This window comes from Chiloscyllium plagiosum, unplaced genomic scaffold (genome assembly GCF_037043375.1).
Source record: "Chiloscyllium plagiosum isolate Xiang-an unplaced genomic scaffold, Cpla_swu_hap1 HiC_scaffold_20, whole genome shotgun sequence".
NCBI lineage: Eukaryota > Metazoa > Chordata > Chondrichthyes > Orectolobiformes > Hemiscylliidae > Chiloscyllium > Chiloscyllium plagiosum.
The window spans coordinates 62,025,518-62,043,152 of record NW_028270158.1 but is presented as its reverse complement, the minus strand read 5'-3'; the positions used below and the strand labels follow the sequence as shown (position 1 = coordinate 62,043,152).

Genomic DNA, 17,635 nt, shown 5'->3' with positions numbered 1-17,635 from the left:
GAGGTCCCGGGAAACTGGAGCGTAGCGAATGTTGTGCCATTATTCAAGAAGGCTGCAAAAAAAAAATCTAGGAACTATAAACCGGGTAAGTGGTAAGTAAGTTAGGTGAGAAGATTCTGAGGGATATACGATACACATGCATTTGGAAATTCAGAGTTTAATGAGGAATAGTCAGCATTATTTTGAGAGTGCAAGATCACAAATTTATTAGAGTTCTTTGATGAAGTGACCAGGAAGGTTGACGAGGGTAGTGCAGTAGGTGGAGTTTATATGGCTTTCAGTAAGGCCTATGATAAGGTTCCACATAGTAGGCTGCTCTGGAAAGTTAGAATGCATGGAATCCAGGGGGAGCTGACAAATTAAACACACAGTTGGCTTGATAGTAGGAAACAGAGGGTAATAGTGGAAGGATGCTTGTCGGACTGGAGGGCTGTGACATGTGGTGTGCCTCAGGGGTCGGTGCTGGGCCCGTTACTGTTTGTTATCCATATCAATGATTTGGATGAGAATGTAGAATGAATGATTAGTAAGTTTGCTGGTGACATTAAAATAGGTGGTGTCATGGACAGTGAGGAAGGTGATCAGAAATTGCAGCAGGAACTTGATCAGCTGGGGAAGTGGGCCAGGAAATGGCAAAATGGAGTTTAATATAGATGTACCGCCTTCCTAACCTGCAATCTTCTTCCTGACCTCTCCGCCCCCACCCCAGTCTGACCTATCACCCTCACCTTGACCTCTTTCCACCTATCACATTTCCGACGCCCCTCCCCCAAGTCCCTCCTCCCTACCTTTTATCTTAGCCTGCTGGACAAACTTTCCTCATTCCTGAAGAAGGGCTTATGCCCGAAACGTCGATTCTCCTGTTCCCTGGATGCTGCCTGACCTGCTGCGCTTTTCCAGCAACACATTTTCAGCTCTGATCTCCAGCATCTGCAGACCTCACTTTCTCCTTTAATATAGATGTGTAAGGTCTTGCATTTTGGAAGGTTAAATGAAGGTAGGAATTTCATGGTGAATGATCGGATCTTAAGGAGTTTAATAGAACAGATGTACCTCGGAGTTCAGGTGCACGGTTCTTTGAAAGTGGAGTCACAGGTAGACAGGGCAGTGAAGTTGGATTTTGGCACAATGGCCTTCATCAGTCAGGGCATAGAGTATAGAAGTTGGGGAGTTGTGTTACAGTTGTACAGGGCTGCATTGGAGTATTGTGTTCAGTTTTAGTCACCCAAAATTTACAAGGGTGTTGCCAGGAATGAACAAGCTAGGACCTTTCTCTTTAGAGTGTAAGAGACCGAGGGTTCTTATAGAAATGTATGGATAGGGTGAATGCACTCCGTCTTTTTCCCAGGGTTGGGGAACTGAGGACTAAAAGGCATCAGTTTATGGTTAGAGGAGGAAAAATAAAAGGGATCCTGAGGGGCAACTTTTTTTTTTTTACACAGATGGTGGTATGCACATGGAATGAGCTGCCAGCAGAAGTGGTTGAGGCGGGTACATTAACATTTAAAAGGCATTTGGACAAATACATGGATAGGAAAGGTTTAGAAGAATATGGGCCAAATGCAGGGAAATGGGGTTAGCGTGGATGGACATTTTGGTCGGCATGGACCGGTTTGGGCCAAGGGACCTGTCTCCGTGCTGTAGGACTCTATGACTGATGGATAACCACCTATTTAAAAGGGAAGACAGAACATGGCTGGAGAATTATAGCCCAATCAGCTTTTCCTCAGCAGTTTAAAAAAAATTGAATCCTGACTGAAGGAGCGAATAGAAGATCTCAAAGTGAGGACTACAATAAAAAATGGATTTCAAAACAGAAAATCTTGCTTGACCAATCTTAAAATTTTGAGACGGCAATAGAGTGATAATGATAGTGCAGTAGATATGATGTATCTGGACTTTCAAAAGGTCTTCAATAAGGCGTCTGATCACAAGCTAATGAATAATGCTAGAGAATATGGATTGAGTTATAGTACAAAGAACATTACAGAACAGGAACAGGCTCTTCAGTCCATGATATTATGCTGAACATGACGCCAAATTAAACTAATCCCTCCTGCCTGCCCTTGGTCTGTATCCCTCCATTCCTTGCACATTCATGTGCTTACCGAAAAGTCCTTAAACGTCCCTGTCATATCAGCCTCTTTCACCACCCTGGTAGCAGGTTCCAGGCTCCTACCACCACTCTGTGTAAAAGACTTGCCCCCCTCACAATCTCCTTTGAACTTTCCTGCTCTCACTTTCAATGCATACCCCCTAGTATTAGAGATTTCTTCTCTGGGGAGAAAGATTTTGACCATCAACCCAAGCTATGCATCTTATAATTTTCTATTTTTCTATCAGATCTCCCCTTAGCCTCTGCTGTGCCAAAGAAAACAATCTGGTTTTTCTAGCCTCTCGTTATAGCTCATGCTATAGAACTGGTACTTTTTGATAGGAAGATTAGAGGAGTCATGTATGGCTTAGAAGGTGAGAGTCAAACTGGGTTGCAAGCAGATATGGATTTCAAAGTGAAGTCAGCATTCTGTTGGTGGTTTAACCTCACGGTCACAACACCTCAGGCAAGAAGCGAGGTTGGAGAGCTTCATAGTGACCTCAGCTCATGCGGGAATTGAACCCACACTGTTGTCGTCACTCGGCATTGCAAATCAGCCATCCAACCAGCTGAGCTAACTGACCCCCTAATTAGACTGGGAACCTGTGGGAAGCTAACTGCTCACATAATTTGGAAGCTACTCTCATTCTGACATGCACCATCGCAGGAAAATCTTCTATCTTTGCCAGCCCTGGCAGACAATTAATCCGTCACGATTCCTAATGGACTGTCAGCTCCTGGCCGGAAGATCTTGATTTCTCCGGTGTAGGATCGGAATCCCCCTTCAAACGGGAAATTTACAGAATTTGAAAAACCCCAAAGTGTGCACACTCAGTACAAAGGTGGACTCTACAATAAGGTATTAATTCAAACATCGCAACAGAACCGATCTAATTATGACACTTGAAAATAGAAGATTATCACAGGTCTGTTGCAAGGTAGTTGTCACTGCCTGATGCAGTAATTATAGGCAATGGTCTGGGAGAACCTTGTAACTTAGTTGCGAAATTGAGAATTGCATCGCTGTAAACAAATGGTTTCAGACAACAACCATCACACAGCCCCACACACTGCTGTTGAGGAAGAAGAACAACAAATATTTGCCCTTTGTTTTTGAAGCCAGAGATCCCTCACTATGGGGTGCAGAGGCCCATTGTATTCTACTAATGGAAGTGACATGAGAACAGAGTCTTTCCTGTCTCAATCAGAGCATGGAATAAACTAAAACCGGGCAAAATTCAGCAGAGTGGCAGCAGGCCGTGCGGTTGTGACATTGTCATATGGATCATAAAAAGAGGATGAAATCGAAGGAACTTTACTGGAGTTGGAAGTTGTATCAAGATTGTTCAAACTGACACAATCCGACAATCAACACCAGACAACTAATGGTGTGGGAGATTGTGTTCTAGCCAAATTGGAGTGATAATCGGTCTGAGGTTTTGTTTTTGGTAAGGATTTGGGATGAAATGACATAGCGTTTTAGCCACATTTTAGATTCCATGGTCATCACCAGGCTCTTCATCCCAGAGTTTTTTTTTTGAAACTGAATTCAAATTCCACCATCTGCCCCCAGCAGGATTTGAACACAATGCCCCCAGAACAGCTTACAACTCCTCCCCTCTCTAGCTCTGACATTCACAAAACCAGCCTGAAATATTTCAGTGGAACCAAGCAGAGCTGTGACATCTATCTCAGCAGCAGGTCTGGAGGGCAATGCACGTTGAACAAAACTATCTGTACAAGGACACTTCAGGAAATGTCAGGCAAGGTCTTCACTTGAACCTTTGCTGGTATTGAGCATTTCTCGCTAACTCGGTACTTTCCACTGCTTGGCAAGCAGACAGTCAATAAGAAACCACAGAAGGCTTGGGTCAGGTGTAATTATTGCAGTTCAAGCCAGGACAAATGAAACCGACATAAGGCTCCTCTTACGACGAGAGAATGCGGCCCCTCATGAGCCTATGCTGCAGGAGATACACAAAGCAGCACTGTCAACAGTTGTAAATGAAGAACTCTCTCTCCTTGGAGTCAGCAATGAATGCTTCAGCACCAGTTTTGGGCTACAATTTCCTCCTCTCCTAACGAATGGTCTATGATGCTGCAGCTTTCCTCCTCCCCATCTGGACATAGTTTCAAACATCCGCTCAAATGTATTTCAGAGAGGGAAAATAATTTCGCAATCAATTTATTTACTTTGCCACGGATGAATCTGGCTTCAGGCAGTTGGCAGGAAATGAAATGATTGCAAAAGTCTGATAAAGAAAATATTGAGTATTAAAGTATGTATGAATATGAAAAGGCTGCTCTTGCTACCACTGAGCGGTCAAGAACGTACTTGAGTGGAGCAGATCAGGGTGTCTTTGATAGTCCCGGCATCTTCACTGTCCAGCCAGAAAGAACTCCACAGAGGCTGGCATCCTGTCACCAAGTCACCCTTTACTTACACACTCCTTGACTTTAGTACTGCCTCATTCAGAGTCAAATATCAGAGTATCTCTGACACACCCGATTTTATCTATGAGCCAAGACTCCCTGATTGGAGCAGCCTCCCATCCACTCACTCCAACTACACTTCCCAATGCCTCAGGAAAGCAGCCAAAGGCCCCATCCCACCACACTTATACATTCTTCCACCCCCCTTCCCTCAGGCAGAAGATATAAAAGTTTGCACACACGTATGAATAGAATCAAGAAACGTTTCTTCCCTGCCGTTATTAGACTTCTGAATGGAATTCTCAAATTTTACAGTTAATGTTGATCTTGCTCTGTGTACCTTCTCTCAGCCATAACAATGCATTCTCCACTCTGTCCCATTACTATAATGCACTTTACATGGTATGATCTGCCTGTACTGCACGCAAAACAAAACATTTCACTGTGCCTAATTGCATGTGACAATAATAAATCAAATAAAATCAGGTGGGAGTAGTTGTTGGGGTGTATAAATAGTGAGTGTGCAGTGAGGTGGGTGTGCTAGTTTGAGGGCAAGAGGCTTCTTATTTTGTTAACATATATCACTTCCAACATGTGGATCTAAATAGGACACAGAAGCAAATCACTAAACAAACTGACAGAGGTTAATAATGACATTTAAAAAAGCAAATTAAGTACGAGAATTGTCTGTACCAGAACAGAGTTCACGGGAAACCAAAATCAATCTTTAGAGACAAAATAGAAACTCAGATCCATTTGCCTTTTGTTTAGTTTGCTGTACCTGATGTAGCTCCTGTCAGGAATAGAGGCCCTGGATGATAACTGGGTGCAGGAGTTGAATGAGAAGATGGCTGAGTGGTTTGCCCTCTGCATTGTCGCCAATAATGTGAACGCTGTCGGAACCATGTTGGAAGAATGCCTGCCTCTTTAGCGTTTTTTGCTGACTGTACGAATCACCAGCTTCCATAAACCAGTGTCAACTTAATTGCTTCATGACTAGAACACTCACTCGACTCCAGTCCCCTGGATTTCTGTCCTCACAAATGTCACTCCCACATGCACCAGCCGACTGACAGAAAAAAAGGGAGTTGCCAGCCGGAGGAAATCATGCAAACGTCAAGATCAAGGTATTGTCGTAAACGCCAATGAAAAACCAAGAAAATCCCTTTCTAATCTTTGACTCCGAGTCATACAACACAGAAACAGACCCTTCAGTCCAATCAGTCCATGCTGAACATAATCCCAAACTAAACTAGCCCCACCTGCCTGCTCCTGACCCATATCCCTCCAAACATTTCCTATTCATGAACTTATCCAAATCTCTTTTGAACATTCTAACTGTACACGCATTCAGCACTTCCTCAGGAAGTTCATTCCACACGCGAACCACTCTGTAGAAAAAATTGTCCCTCATGTCTTTTAAGTTTCTCTCCTCTCACCTTAAACATGTGACACCACCCACCACCCCCTCCAGTCTTGAAATCCTCATCCTTGGGAAAACACATTAACTCTAGCTATACCTTTCATTATTTTTTAAACTTGTATCAGGTGACCTCTAAACCTGCTATGCTCTAGTGAAAAAAGTCTCAGCTTATCCAGCCTTTCTTTATAACTCAAACCTTCCATACCCAACATCATCTTGGCAAATCGCTTCTGAATCTTTTCCAGGTTAGACATCCTTCCAATAAATGGGCAATCAGAACTAGACACAATATTCCAGAATGCTCAATCCTCTGCCTCTGTCCCATATGGGGGCCACTCAAAATATTCGCTATTTTCCCCCCAACACACCACTTATTCTGTCGCAAGTGGATTAAAGTGACACTTTTGGCAATACATGCTCCAATATTTAATGTACTGGAACTAAGGATTCGAGCAGTCTGAATTCCTCTTTGCTATCTAATCTACTCAGATCCGCATTCCACAATGAAGCACTGGGATGTTCAGAGCTCAATAACCAAAGAAAAAATGACATTGATCAACAAAGTGAATTTGAAGGCATGGTATTTAAACAATGTAATACATATAGAGTGAAGACAGTGACACATGTTTCTGCTTAACTGCACGATTAAGTCCTTCGCTCAGTGGAGTGACTCTGTTCCACTTCCAGGATCCTGTTATGACAGTTGGCAATGATCAAAATGTATTTTTTATTATTTCCAGAGGAACAGCTGCGATTTGTTGCTGAACAGTCATGAGTATTTTTGTAAGAACTAAAAGGTGAGGGCATTAACTGGAGAACCTGGATTCAGACTATGCAATGTCCTTGTGTGTTGGTGCAGTTACAATGGGCCAAATGGCCTTCTTCTGCACCATAATAATTCTGTGATCACATGTGGGAATCTGGGTAACTCGGATGGTGGGTGCATGGTATCAGCTGAATGTCAATAACGTGAGGTCCTATCTCAGCTCCACAAGAGGCAGACTTGGGACCTACCATTTTTTCCTGCTTGCTGCTCCACAATCACGGCACGTTGCCACAACTTGGTGAATAATCACCAAGGACCCCACCTTAGGTCAAAGAAATGAAGACGATCAAAGGTCTTAATAAAAATCAAAAGAACTCGAAATCAGAAACAAAAACAGAAATTGGTGGCAAAGCTCAACAGGTCAGGCAGCATCCGGGGAGAGAAATCGGAGTCAACGGCCCTTCCTCAGGATCTCAGAAAATCAAATTATTTGTGTATTGGCATCTGTTTTCCAATGCAATGCCTCTAATGTCGGGGAAGCGATGGCCTAGTGGTATTATCACCGGATGATAATCCAGAGACCCAGGTAATGTTCCAGGAACCTGAGTTCGAATCCTGCCTTGGCAGATCGTGAATAAAAAATCCGAAATTATGAATCTCAAGGTGTTAGGAAAAAGCTATCTGGTTCACAAATGTATTTTAGGGAAGGAAACGGCAATTCAACAGCAATGTGGCTGGCTCTAAACTGCCCTGAGGGCAATTAGGGATGGGGATGGACAATAGACGAATGAACTGTGAATAATACAAAAACTTATGAGGTTGGTTCTACACACAGAAATGAACTAAACCTTTTCCTCTGAGTTTGAAATATAAAGACCAGCATTCCATTGGACATTTTGAGTACTTTCTGTCCATGTTCATAACAGTGATTTATTTTCACAAAACATAGATTCATAGAAAATATGTGCAGTAGGCCATTCGACCCTTCCAGCCTGCACCAACACTCAATATGATCTTGGCTGATCATGCAATCCCATTCCTGCCCTCTCTCCATACCCTTTGATCCCTTTAGCTGCAAGTGCCAAATCCAGTTCCCAAAGCGGCCTCGACAGCTTCCTGTGGGAGAGAATTCCACAGGTTCACAACTCTTCGAGTGAAGAAATTCTTCCTCATCCCAGTCCTGAATGGCTTAACCCTTATTCTTAGACTGTGACCCCTCGTTCCGGACTTCCCCAACATTGGGAACATGCTTCCCACTTTCAGCCTATCCAGTCCCATCAGGATTTTTTACGTCTCGGTGAAATTCTCCCTCATTCTTCTACATTCCAGCAAATACAGGCCCAGTCAATCCAGTCTTTCCTGCCATCCCGGGAATCAGTCGGATGAACCTTTGCTAGATTCCCTCAAACTATGTCCTTCCTCAGACTAGGGGACCAAAACTGCACACGATACTCAAGGTGAGGCCTCACTAAGGCCCTGTATAACCGCAACAAGACATCTTTACTCCGGAAACTCAAATCCTCTTGCTATGAAGGCCAGGATGCCCATTAGCTTACCTCACCGCCTGCTGCACCTGCATGCCAACCTTCAACAACTGATCCATCACAAAACTCAGGTCTCGTGGCACTGAGATAATAATCTGCTTTCCTGTTTTTGTCACCAAAAGGGATAACCTCATATTTGACCACATTATATTGCATTTGCATTAGTTAAATCAAAAGACTGTCATTAAGAAGTGCAGCAATAGATATGGACCATAATCTCTATACGAAGATGCATTTTCTGAAATGTTAATGTAGAATATCATTGACTGGACATACGTCTGTATCTTGGGCTTTTTCTTCCCCAGAAAGAGCAAAGGAGAGTGGCTAAAGCAGGGGAAACCGCTACATTTGCGAAGAACACAAGCTGCAATTAAAGTCAGATCAGTGGAAAAACCAGAATTGGAAGAGGGCTGATGTGTGAGAAAATTATAAAGCCGGAAGAGATGGCAGAGCTGGGGAGCAGCAAGATCAGGGAGGGATTGGAAAACAACGACGAGAATTTTAAAGTGGAAGTGATGCAAAAGCAGAACCTAAAGTAGGTCAGTGAGCTTGGGTGTTCTGGAAACAGGGCTTGATGTGTGTTACAATACAGGCAGCAGACATTTGGCTTAATTGAAGCATATGTACCTTATCATCTCATACAGCCTGAAGGAATGTTCAAGACCTAGTTTGATTTATTGTTGTCACATGCACCTGTTATGAAGATATGGGTGTACTGTACCTTTAAGAGAGTTAAACGCAGCAGAACTACCTGACACAGCACCAAGTGTTCTGAATAAGGTAACAATGTAACACTTGGTCGAAAGCTAAATTAGCTGGTTGCCTAGAAATGACAAAACAGATTCGAATCAGGCCGATCAGTTTAAATTATATCCCGAAAAATACCAAATTCCAATCAAGTTTGAATTTAGTATACTGACAATCTTAAAAGTCAATGACACAATCCAATGCTTTGGGGGTATAAGACCAGAGAAAATTGAACAATTGAGAGGACAACTGCCAAGACAACGACATCTGCAGACTGCCCGGAGAATCGCTCTCCTAAAGGAACCTTTATCCATCCATCCATAACCTGTGAAGCATAATCCCTAAGACAACATAGGAAAATCCAAATAGAAGATTCGACAGCTGGCTGGTTTTGAAAACTTGAATCTTTGGTCATTCTTAATCTGGGGTTGCGGGAGGGGGGGGGGGGGGGGTTTAAATCGGGCTAGTATTATAGAAAGAAAGTTAAAAGATAGGTTAGAGGAAGGAGATGTAAATAGTTGTTAGTTAATTATTCTCTGTTATACTTTAAGAAATAAAGTTGTTACGTTTACTTTAACTAGTTCTTGGCCTCTCGAATTTTCTCCGATTACTGCATGGGATAAATCTTTTCTGTGTTGCTGGTTTAAATTAAGCAGGACGACTTACCCCATGGCGTAACATACCTAAGTACAGTGAAAAGTTTTGTTTTGCATGCAATACAGATAGATCATAACATACAAGGACACACATAATGAAGCAAGGGAACCAATGGTAAATATTAATTAAGGGTTAATCGGGTGAGAATTGATGGGGAGCCAGTTATCAGTGGGTTGAGAGTTTTGTGAAGTGTGGTTCACTGAAATAAAGCTCTCACTGCAAATGTGGGTGACTTCTGCTCAAAAACAGTTATGCTTTAGGGTATAACAATGGCGGCAGATGATGGTGAGTCACTATGTAAAAGTTTTTAGGATATGATTACTCACCCCTGTTTTCTGAAAATTAACTTTATGATCTGCGGAAGAATGATGTTACAATGTGGGCCTCAACTACTTCCTTACCAAAGGAGCAGCAAGTTATGACCTTAGCATTTTGCCCACTGGCAAAATTTCAAACTGATAATCGGGGTGTGGTGGTTGTTCAATTTAACAAATTTACAGGTATTTATGAAAATGTGAACATAACAATTATGAATAGGAAGCAACAGGAAGTCTTTTCATGATGAAGTCTGCTAAAAGGGCTGTGCTGTAATAGACAAAATGGTTAAAAACGTGTTGACAGATCAGTTGAACTGTTAATATTGTCGCCACTTCTGTGGGTTGTGCATACTAACAATTTGCTGCAGATAGTTGGAGGTTATGGTCCATGTCAGTTTATATTTGGTTGGAATTCTAAGGTTACATCAGGCAATAAATTTGAGAAGGAAACTCTAATTGTTTTGAAGCGTTTGAAAGCACGGCATGCAACAGAAAGGCTTTCATTAATCTCAAAGAATTTGGTGAGCCTTAAGACTTCAGGGAAGGCCAACAGAAACTGGTTTCAATCAGGGGAAACATGGCTAATTAAGAGAGAGAGAGGGATTTAAAGATGGAGAGGTCGGGAAAGATGGAAACGTAATAAGTGTGCAGCATGGGAAACAGACTGTTTGGGTACACTCTTCAAGGGTGCGTGGTATTGATTACAAATTTGCGAATTCCGAAGGAGTTCAGAAAATAGTGAGTAGCCAGGTACTTCCCAGACTCAATGTTTCATACACCCTTTAAGGATAAAACTGTTGCATTTTACATAAGGACAGAAATTGCTGGAAAAGGTCAACAGGTCTGGCAGCATCTGTGGACAGAAATCAGAGTTAAAGATCCGGATTGAACGACCCTTCCTCAGAATGATAGTAACTTGGAAAATGTTGGTTTATTGCAGAAGATAAGGTGGTAGAAGGGGGCGAGGAGTGGGGATAGAGCCCCAAAGAGAGAGAAAAACAGTTGGATAGACAAAGGAGTGGCTGAGAGGGTGAATAGCTATTATTGGGAACTATTAGTGGCTAACAATGGGTTAGCAGACTATGTGATAACAAAGCCTGGTGTATTGGGGTAGGGGGAAGGACATGGGAGAGCTCAAGCCCTAAAATTGTTGATATTGAGTCCAATTTCTGATTTACAGCAACCACAGTTCTTTCAGTTTTTATTCAGTGTTTGCTGCATTTGACAGTTTGTCCAGTGATGGACAGATGTGTTCCAATGGTCAATATGAGGCCATTTGTCCCAAAGGACAACTACTAAAAGTGGACATGATGGTCAAGTATTTACCAGATGAAGGGCTTTTGCCCGAAATGTCGATTCTCCTGCGCCTCGGATGCAGCCTGACCTGCTGTGCTTTTCCACCACCACACTCTTGACTATTTACTAGAAAGAGCTAGTCAGTGAAGAAATGCAGCTATTGTAAGTAAGACAGGGAAAGCTACTGGAAAATATAAAAGTTGGATGAGCTCACACAGTGAATGCAGGAGGTCAGGCAGGCAACTTTGGGAGCATGAAATATGAAGATGGAAGGCAAGGAGGCGCAGTGAGCGCTCCTACAATGGTTCTGGGAGGGAACAAGGCCCTAGAAAGAGAGCACAAACCATTGGAAGGAATTCCATATATTTCTGGTGGGGAATCAGTAGCAGTTCAGAAAGAGATGGAAAGCAAGATAGAGAACGCAGTTTAACCAGGTCAAAAAACATAGTACAAATCAGCAGCAGAAGCCCATGTGATCAGGAAGACTCAGTGGCCATGAACAAACTAGGAGATGAGTTAATAAAAGATGCCGCAAAATGACAACTTCAAAGCTGGAGAGAATTTGCTGCGGAGGTGCCAGATAGGGACAACCAGCCCTATCCCATAACTAGATATGCAATGGAAAGGTGGCCCTTCATGGGACCTCTAACCCTAAAGCAAGGCTGGTGGTACAATGTTTTGATGAAAAACTGGGGGTTCAAGATAGGGGTAGATTCACCAATGGTAGGAAAGACAATTTTCTTGTCTTTGTTAGCAACAAGTGCTTAGAAGTATGGATCAATTGACATTAAAGCTGCATTTCTGCACAGTGATTAACTCGATAGGGAAGTGTTTCTTTCTCCTCAAAGAGACATTCTGGTCATCAAATTTGGAGATGCCAGTGTTGGACCGGGGTGTACAGAGCTAAAAACCACACAACACCAGGTTGACAACCACCTGATGAAGAAGCAGTTCTCCAAAAGCTAGTGCTTTCAAATAAACCTATTGGACTATAACCTGGTGTTGTGAGATTTTTAATCTTGGTCATGTTTATGCCCTAAATTATTATCCTAGAGTTTAGCACATCCCCATAAGCCTTGTCTTATTAAAATTGGCTATTTTCAGTTAATGGCAGAATCTGCTGTGTTTTACTAGCATCATAAGGTGCAGATTTCAAGAAAACTTATGATGCATATAACTGATTTTTTTGTGGGACAGGAGCAATGAATTTGAAAACACAGTCATAAGTGGGATTAAATCAAAGGACAAAATTGGAAGACAGGATTTTTAAGGTGATGGATATACTAATTAAGGATTAATTGGATATGAAGTAATTGTACAAAAATTGGAGTTTGTAATCTGTGAAGTATGAGTTTTACGGAGTGAGGCTAACAAGATGAAGCTCTTGTGCAAAGTGTGCACTTGAACATTTATCTTCCAGTGTATGATGGAAGGCAGGCTGAAGACTGTCTGTCTGTTAGCAAGCCAGTGGGCCTTAGAACAGATTATGTCCTTGATAGTATTTAGAGAACGCTGAGTCCCTAGGTTGTTGGGAAGATTATCATTGACTTAAATGTACTTTTAAATATTTACACTATTAAGCTTAGCACAATGCTGTAGGCAGGAACCATCACATTCCAGAGTGCACTGTCATGAGGTCTTGTACATTACTACGGACATTGGCTGACAATTTATAATTTTGTAAAAGAACCCTTTATAGTCTCGAGGTGAATGACCAGATAAACTGCTTTTCATGGCTCTGGTTGAGCAATAAGTGCTTGCCAGAACACAAAGGGTTTATTAAAGAGTGTCCAAAAAGGGCCAATGTGGGGCATTAAACAGCGTCTCCAGTATCCAGTGAAGGATGCCATCTTGGTAAAAGAATCAAAGCCAATGCCAGGAATGATCCGCTGGAGGTTGGTTGAACAATTAATCCTCATGTGAATTAAAGATGTTGTACAGCACTTTGGTGGCTAGCACTTCAGCTAACACACTGCCTTAATATCAAGTGGCTGTTTGAAAGTAAACATGGCATTCAGGTTGAATTAAAGGAACATTTACTAATTTAGCTTCATTGCTGTTGGGATGGCATCAGGAAGAGGGTGATAAGGCTTACCATTCTCCCTTGTCTCACACCAAGTGGGACTACTGCAGGCTACAAATACATGTCAGTTGGCAGGCTTGGCCTAGCATCCATTTTTCTCTTCAGAAACAAAAACAAAAACAAAAATTGCTAGGGAAACCCAGCAGGTCTGGCAGCATCTGTGGTGAGAAAGCAGAGTTAACGTTTTGGGTCCAGTGACCCTTCTTCAGAACTGATAGTAGTGAGGAAATGTTTGGTACATATGCTGTCAGTATGTAGGGCTTGAGCACCTTCCTTACCCCAACCCCCATACACCTGGCCTTGTCATCACAAGGGCTGCTACCATAAACAACCCATTGTCAGCCACTAATGGTCTCCCTTCATTTTCCCAGGCTTACTCCACCCATTTCATTGTCTGTTCAGCTGTTGTTTTTTTTCTCTCTCTCTGCTCATCATTTAATCCTCCTTCCCCCCTCCTCCTCCCCCCAACCCCACAAATCTTCAGCACATTTACCAACTCTTTCCTAGCTACCAACAATTCTAAAGAAGGATCACTTGACCCAAAACATTAACTCTGATTTTTCTCCATAGATGCTGCCAGACCTGTTGAGTTTCCCAGCAAGTTCTGATTTCCAGCTTCTGCAGTTGTTTTTTTTTCCCCACTTAGTGCTCTTCTTAGTGCTACTCTCCAGAACAGATGGATGAGAGCTGGTGATAGACCCAGGGTTGTCTTTGAAGGAGGCAGAAGACCAAGTCAATGCCTCACAATAGATACCTGTCCTGTAACTCTAATTCAGGATAATATGAGTCACTGTAACAGAAGGATCCATGTTATAGTGAGGCCAGAATTACAGTGAGGTTTATGGTATAGTGTATCCCATATTCTGGTGGCAATCCTGATGAATTACTATTCCATCCCAAAAACAGAAATCCCTTTTGGGACAAATAATGGTGGACCAATGCGAATGGAACACAAATGTAGAGGGTCCGTGAAAACAGAACAAGAGACAAGTTGCGGAGGATCTGGCTTGGAGGGAAACGGTCTGTGACACTGGACTCCGCCTCTCACTCACACTTACTTTGCGGTGGTTGCTGAGTACCAGACAGACAATCCTAGCGGCAGCAGATTGAAGAGATGACGGAGGACCACACCACTTTGTCCTCAAACAGGATGAGGCAACATCTTTCAGAAGGTAATTTTGAACAATAGCCCCCAGTACCTATATGGATGTAATGTAAATGGCCAGCTTACTTTCATCTTCACTACAGGTTCTTGCTTCCCTTCGATCAAAGGATCCAATCATTTCCTCTTTGCGACTTGGATTTGTTGTGTAAAGTCTTGAGCTGCAAAAACCAAATCAATTAATACTTGAGCCTCACAACCGTCCCTATTTCTGACGGTCACATACCTGACCGGATTTACTCGGGAGCAGCAATCTCCCATAGATTGACGGAGAATCTAACCTACCTGGCATTCAACACCACTCCCTCCAACTCACCTACCCACCACTCAGCAGGGTGATTCACAGCCCCAGGGAAGCTGGTTCGATCCCAGCCTCAGGAATCTGTGTGGAGTTTGCACATTCTCTCTGTGCCTGCGTGGGTTTCCTCTGGGTGTCTTGGTTTCCTCCCACAGTCCAAAAAAGGTGCAGGTTAGGGTGGATTGGCGAAGCTACACTGCCCATAGTGTCCAGGAATGTGCAGGTTAGATGGATTAGCCTTGGGAAATGCAGGGTTATGGAGATAGGGTAGTGGGGGATTGGTATGGGTGGGATGCTCTTCAGAGGGCCGGTGTGGGCTGAGTGACCTGCTTCTACACTGTGGGGGGTTCTATGAATAGATCAGCTGACTGCTGTGGAAAAGGGGCCACATTTGCCCTATTTACGAACCCAGTCCCCCGATATTCTGAGGCAAACAAAAAAATGTATTCGCTTATTCACATATCGGTGTACCGATAAAACAAATGAAGAGGACCCTTGAGGCACTGTGGTAGTGTCCTTACCTCTGAGCCAAGAGGCCCAGATTCAAGTCCCACCTACTCCAGAGGGGTGTAACAACACCTCTGAAAGGGTTAATTTGAAACAAACTTAAAACGATGGAAGGAACACCAAGAATTTGTCATTCATTATTAATACCCATTTGAACATCCCAACATTTGGGACGTTCGCAACTACGTATTACAATCAAATTAAAGTCTGTGACATTTCCTTACTCATCACCAAATTTGATAATGCAGTTATATTTTTCAAAGTGCATAACCTCACATTTTCCCACATTGTATTATGTTAATGAGTCTGGTTAACACTGCTGTAAGACAGCGCCAGGGACCCACATTCGATTCCACCCTCGGAGGACTGTCTGTGTGGAGTTTGCACATTCTCCCTGTGTCTGTGCAAGTTTTGTCCTCATGCTCTAGGTTCTTCCCACAGTCCAAAGACACATAGGTTAGGTGGATTGGTCATGCTAAATTGCCCATTGTATCCAGGGATACGCAGGCTAGGTGGATTAGCCATGGGAAATGCAAGGTTACAGGGATAGCATAAGAGGATGGGTCTGGGTAGGATGTTTTTTGGAGGGTCAGCGTGGACTTGATGGGCTTAATGACCTGCTTCCACACTGTAGGGATTCTATGATTGTAACCCTGTCACTTCATGGAGTTGGCAGCTTGTGCCCATTCTAATCAAATCAGTGAGGTCATGGCTGATCCTGATTCTTCATTCCACCCATCTGCCTCCTGCTCCATTTCCATCCAAGACTTTTTCTTTGGTTACAAAATTGCATTTTCTTTACTGGTGTGTAGGAGGCCGCTGAGTGATGTGATAGCAGAAGCCATGGTCACTCTGAGAGGGACACAAAGGGAATATGAAATTCAGCAGCAGGCCGCATTTGAAACCTTCTAGTCAGATGCTCAGCCATTCCTAGCAGAAAGCCAAGGCCAGTCAACCAGGAAAGCCAGACATTACCAGACGATGGTCACCATGAGAGAAGGCATGTCCGGGTTTAGGAGGGGGAAGGGTGTGGGTGGAGTCCGCATGGTTTGGGGAGGGAAGCAGTAGAGGCAGTGGAAGAAGAAGGACCAAGTCCACCTCTTTAGGGGCTCTCCAGAACAAAAAAAAAGCAGTAATACTTGGACATCATCATACTGGCCCTCCATTTTGGAGCGCAACAGATGAGTCGGAGTAGCATGTCTCTTTAATCCATTGTTACTGTTTCTCTTCTGCATCAGGAAATTATTTTAAAACATGCCGCTGGCAAGCCAATTAAAATTCATTGCTGTTCCATCAACATCAGGGCACCCAGATATTGTTTTTAATGTGGTTCCAACTTGTTACTCAACAGGAAACGGAGTTAATACATTTCAACTGCACCCTCACTGTTCCTACCAATCGCGGACTGCCTCTTAAATTCCTAGCATGCGCTGGTGGAAAAAACATCTCAAGCCTGAAAACAGCCAGTTTATTTCCCCTTCCCAGCTTTTTGTAAGCTGTGACTTTTAATTGATGAGTGAAAGACCATTATAAGTGGGAATCAGTCACCCTGCACCTCTTGTAAACAAGTGAGAGTACCTGGAGGAAGAAGGAAGACCGAGAAGCAGTGCTCTGAACAGCGCAAGAATCATCTCAGCAAATCACTGGCCTGCCTTTCCCTGCCCCAATTCTTTCCTGTCTGTGTCTGTCACTATGTGTTTGAAGAGAGGGTGTTTAATGAGGTTGGTGTTTTACCTTGTAGAGTTATATGCTCCTGGCTCCCGGTTGATCACCTCGAGTCAGTGTCTATTAATAATCATCACTCTTAAGCACAGAAACCTGATCTGTGCTTTCTGCCAACCTCAGTCTAAACAAAGACATTTTGAGTTCTTCCTGAAATCCTTGCATTTTGTGACAGCTCAGGGAATAGTGATAGAATGCTCCCCACTTGCCTGGATGAGTGCAGCCTCAACAACACTCAAGAAGCTGGACACCATCCAGGAGGAAGCAGCCTTTTTGACTGGCACCACATTCACAAGCATCACTCCCTCCACCACCGACGCACATGAGTGACAGTGTAGCACCAAAGAAATGCACTGCAGAAAATCACCAAAGATCCTTGGACAGTACCGTGCAAACCCATGACCACTTCCATGTGGAAGGACAAGGGTAGCAGATATGTGGAAACACCACCATCTTCAAGCTCCCCTCTAAGTCACTCACCATCCTGTCTTGGAAATGTATCACCGTTCCTTCACTGTCAATGGGTCAAGATCCTGGAATTTAATGGCATTGTGGGTTTACTCACAGCTGGTGAATTGCAGCGGT

At 43.2% G+C, this 17,635-nt stretch overlaps 1 protein-coding gene across 2 annotated transcripts in view; it reads right to left on the bottom strand.

Moving 5' to 3' along the window:
- apoltp (apolipoprotein lipid transfer particle homolog) overlaps positions 1-17,635 on the bottom strand; it is a 394,813-nt gene that overhangs the window by 269,051 nt on the left and 108,127 nt on the right. For both annotated transcript variants that reach the window (XM_043711128.2, XM_087998023.1), the window contains exon 20: positions 14,593-14,684. In XM_043711128.2, coding sequence (XP_043567063.2) covers positions 14,593-14,684 — 92 coding nt within the window. The remainder of the gene's footprint in view (positions 1-14,592; positions 14,685-17,635) is intronic.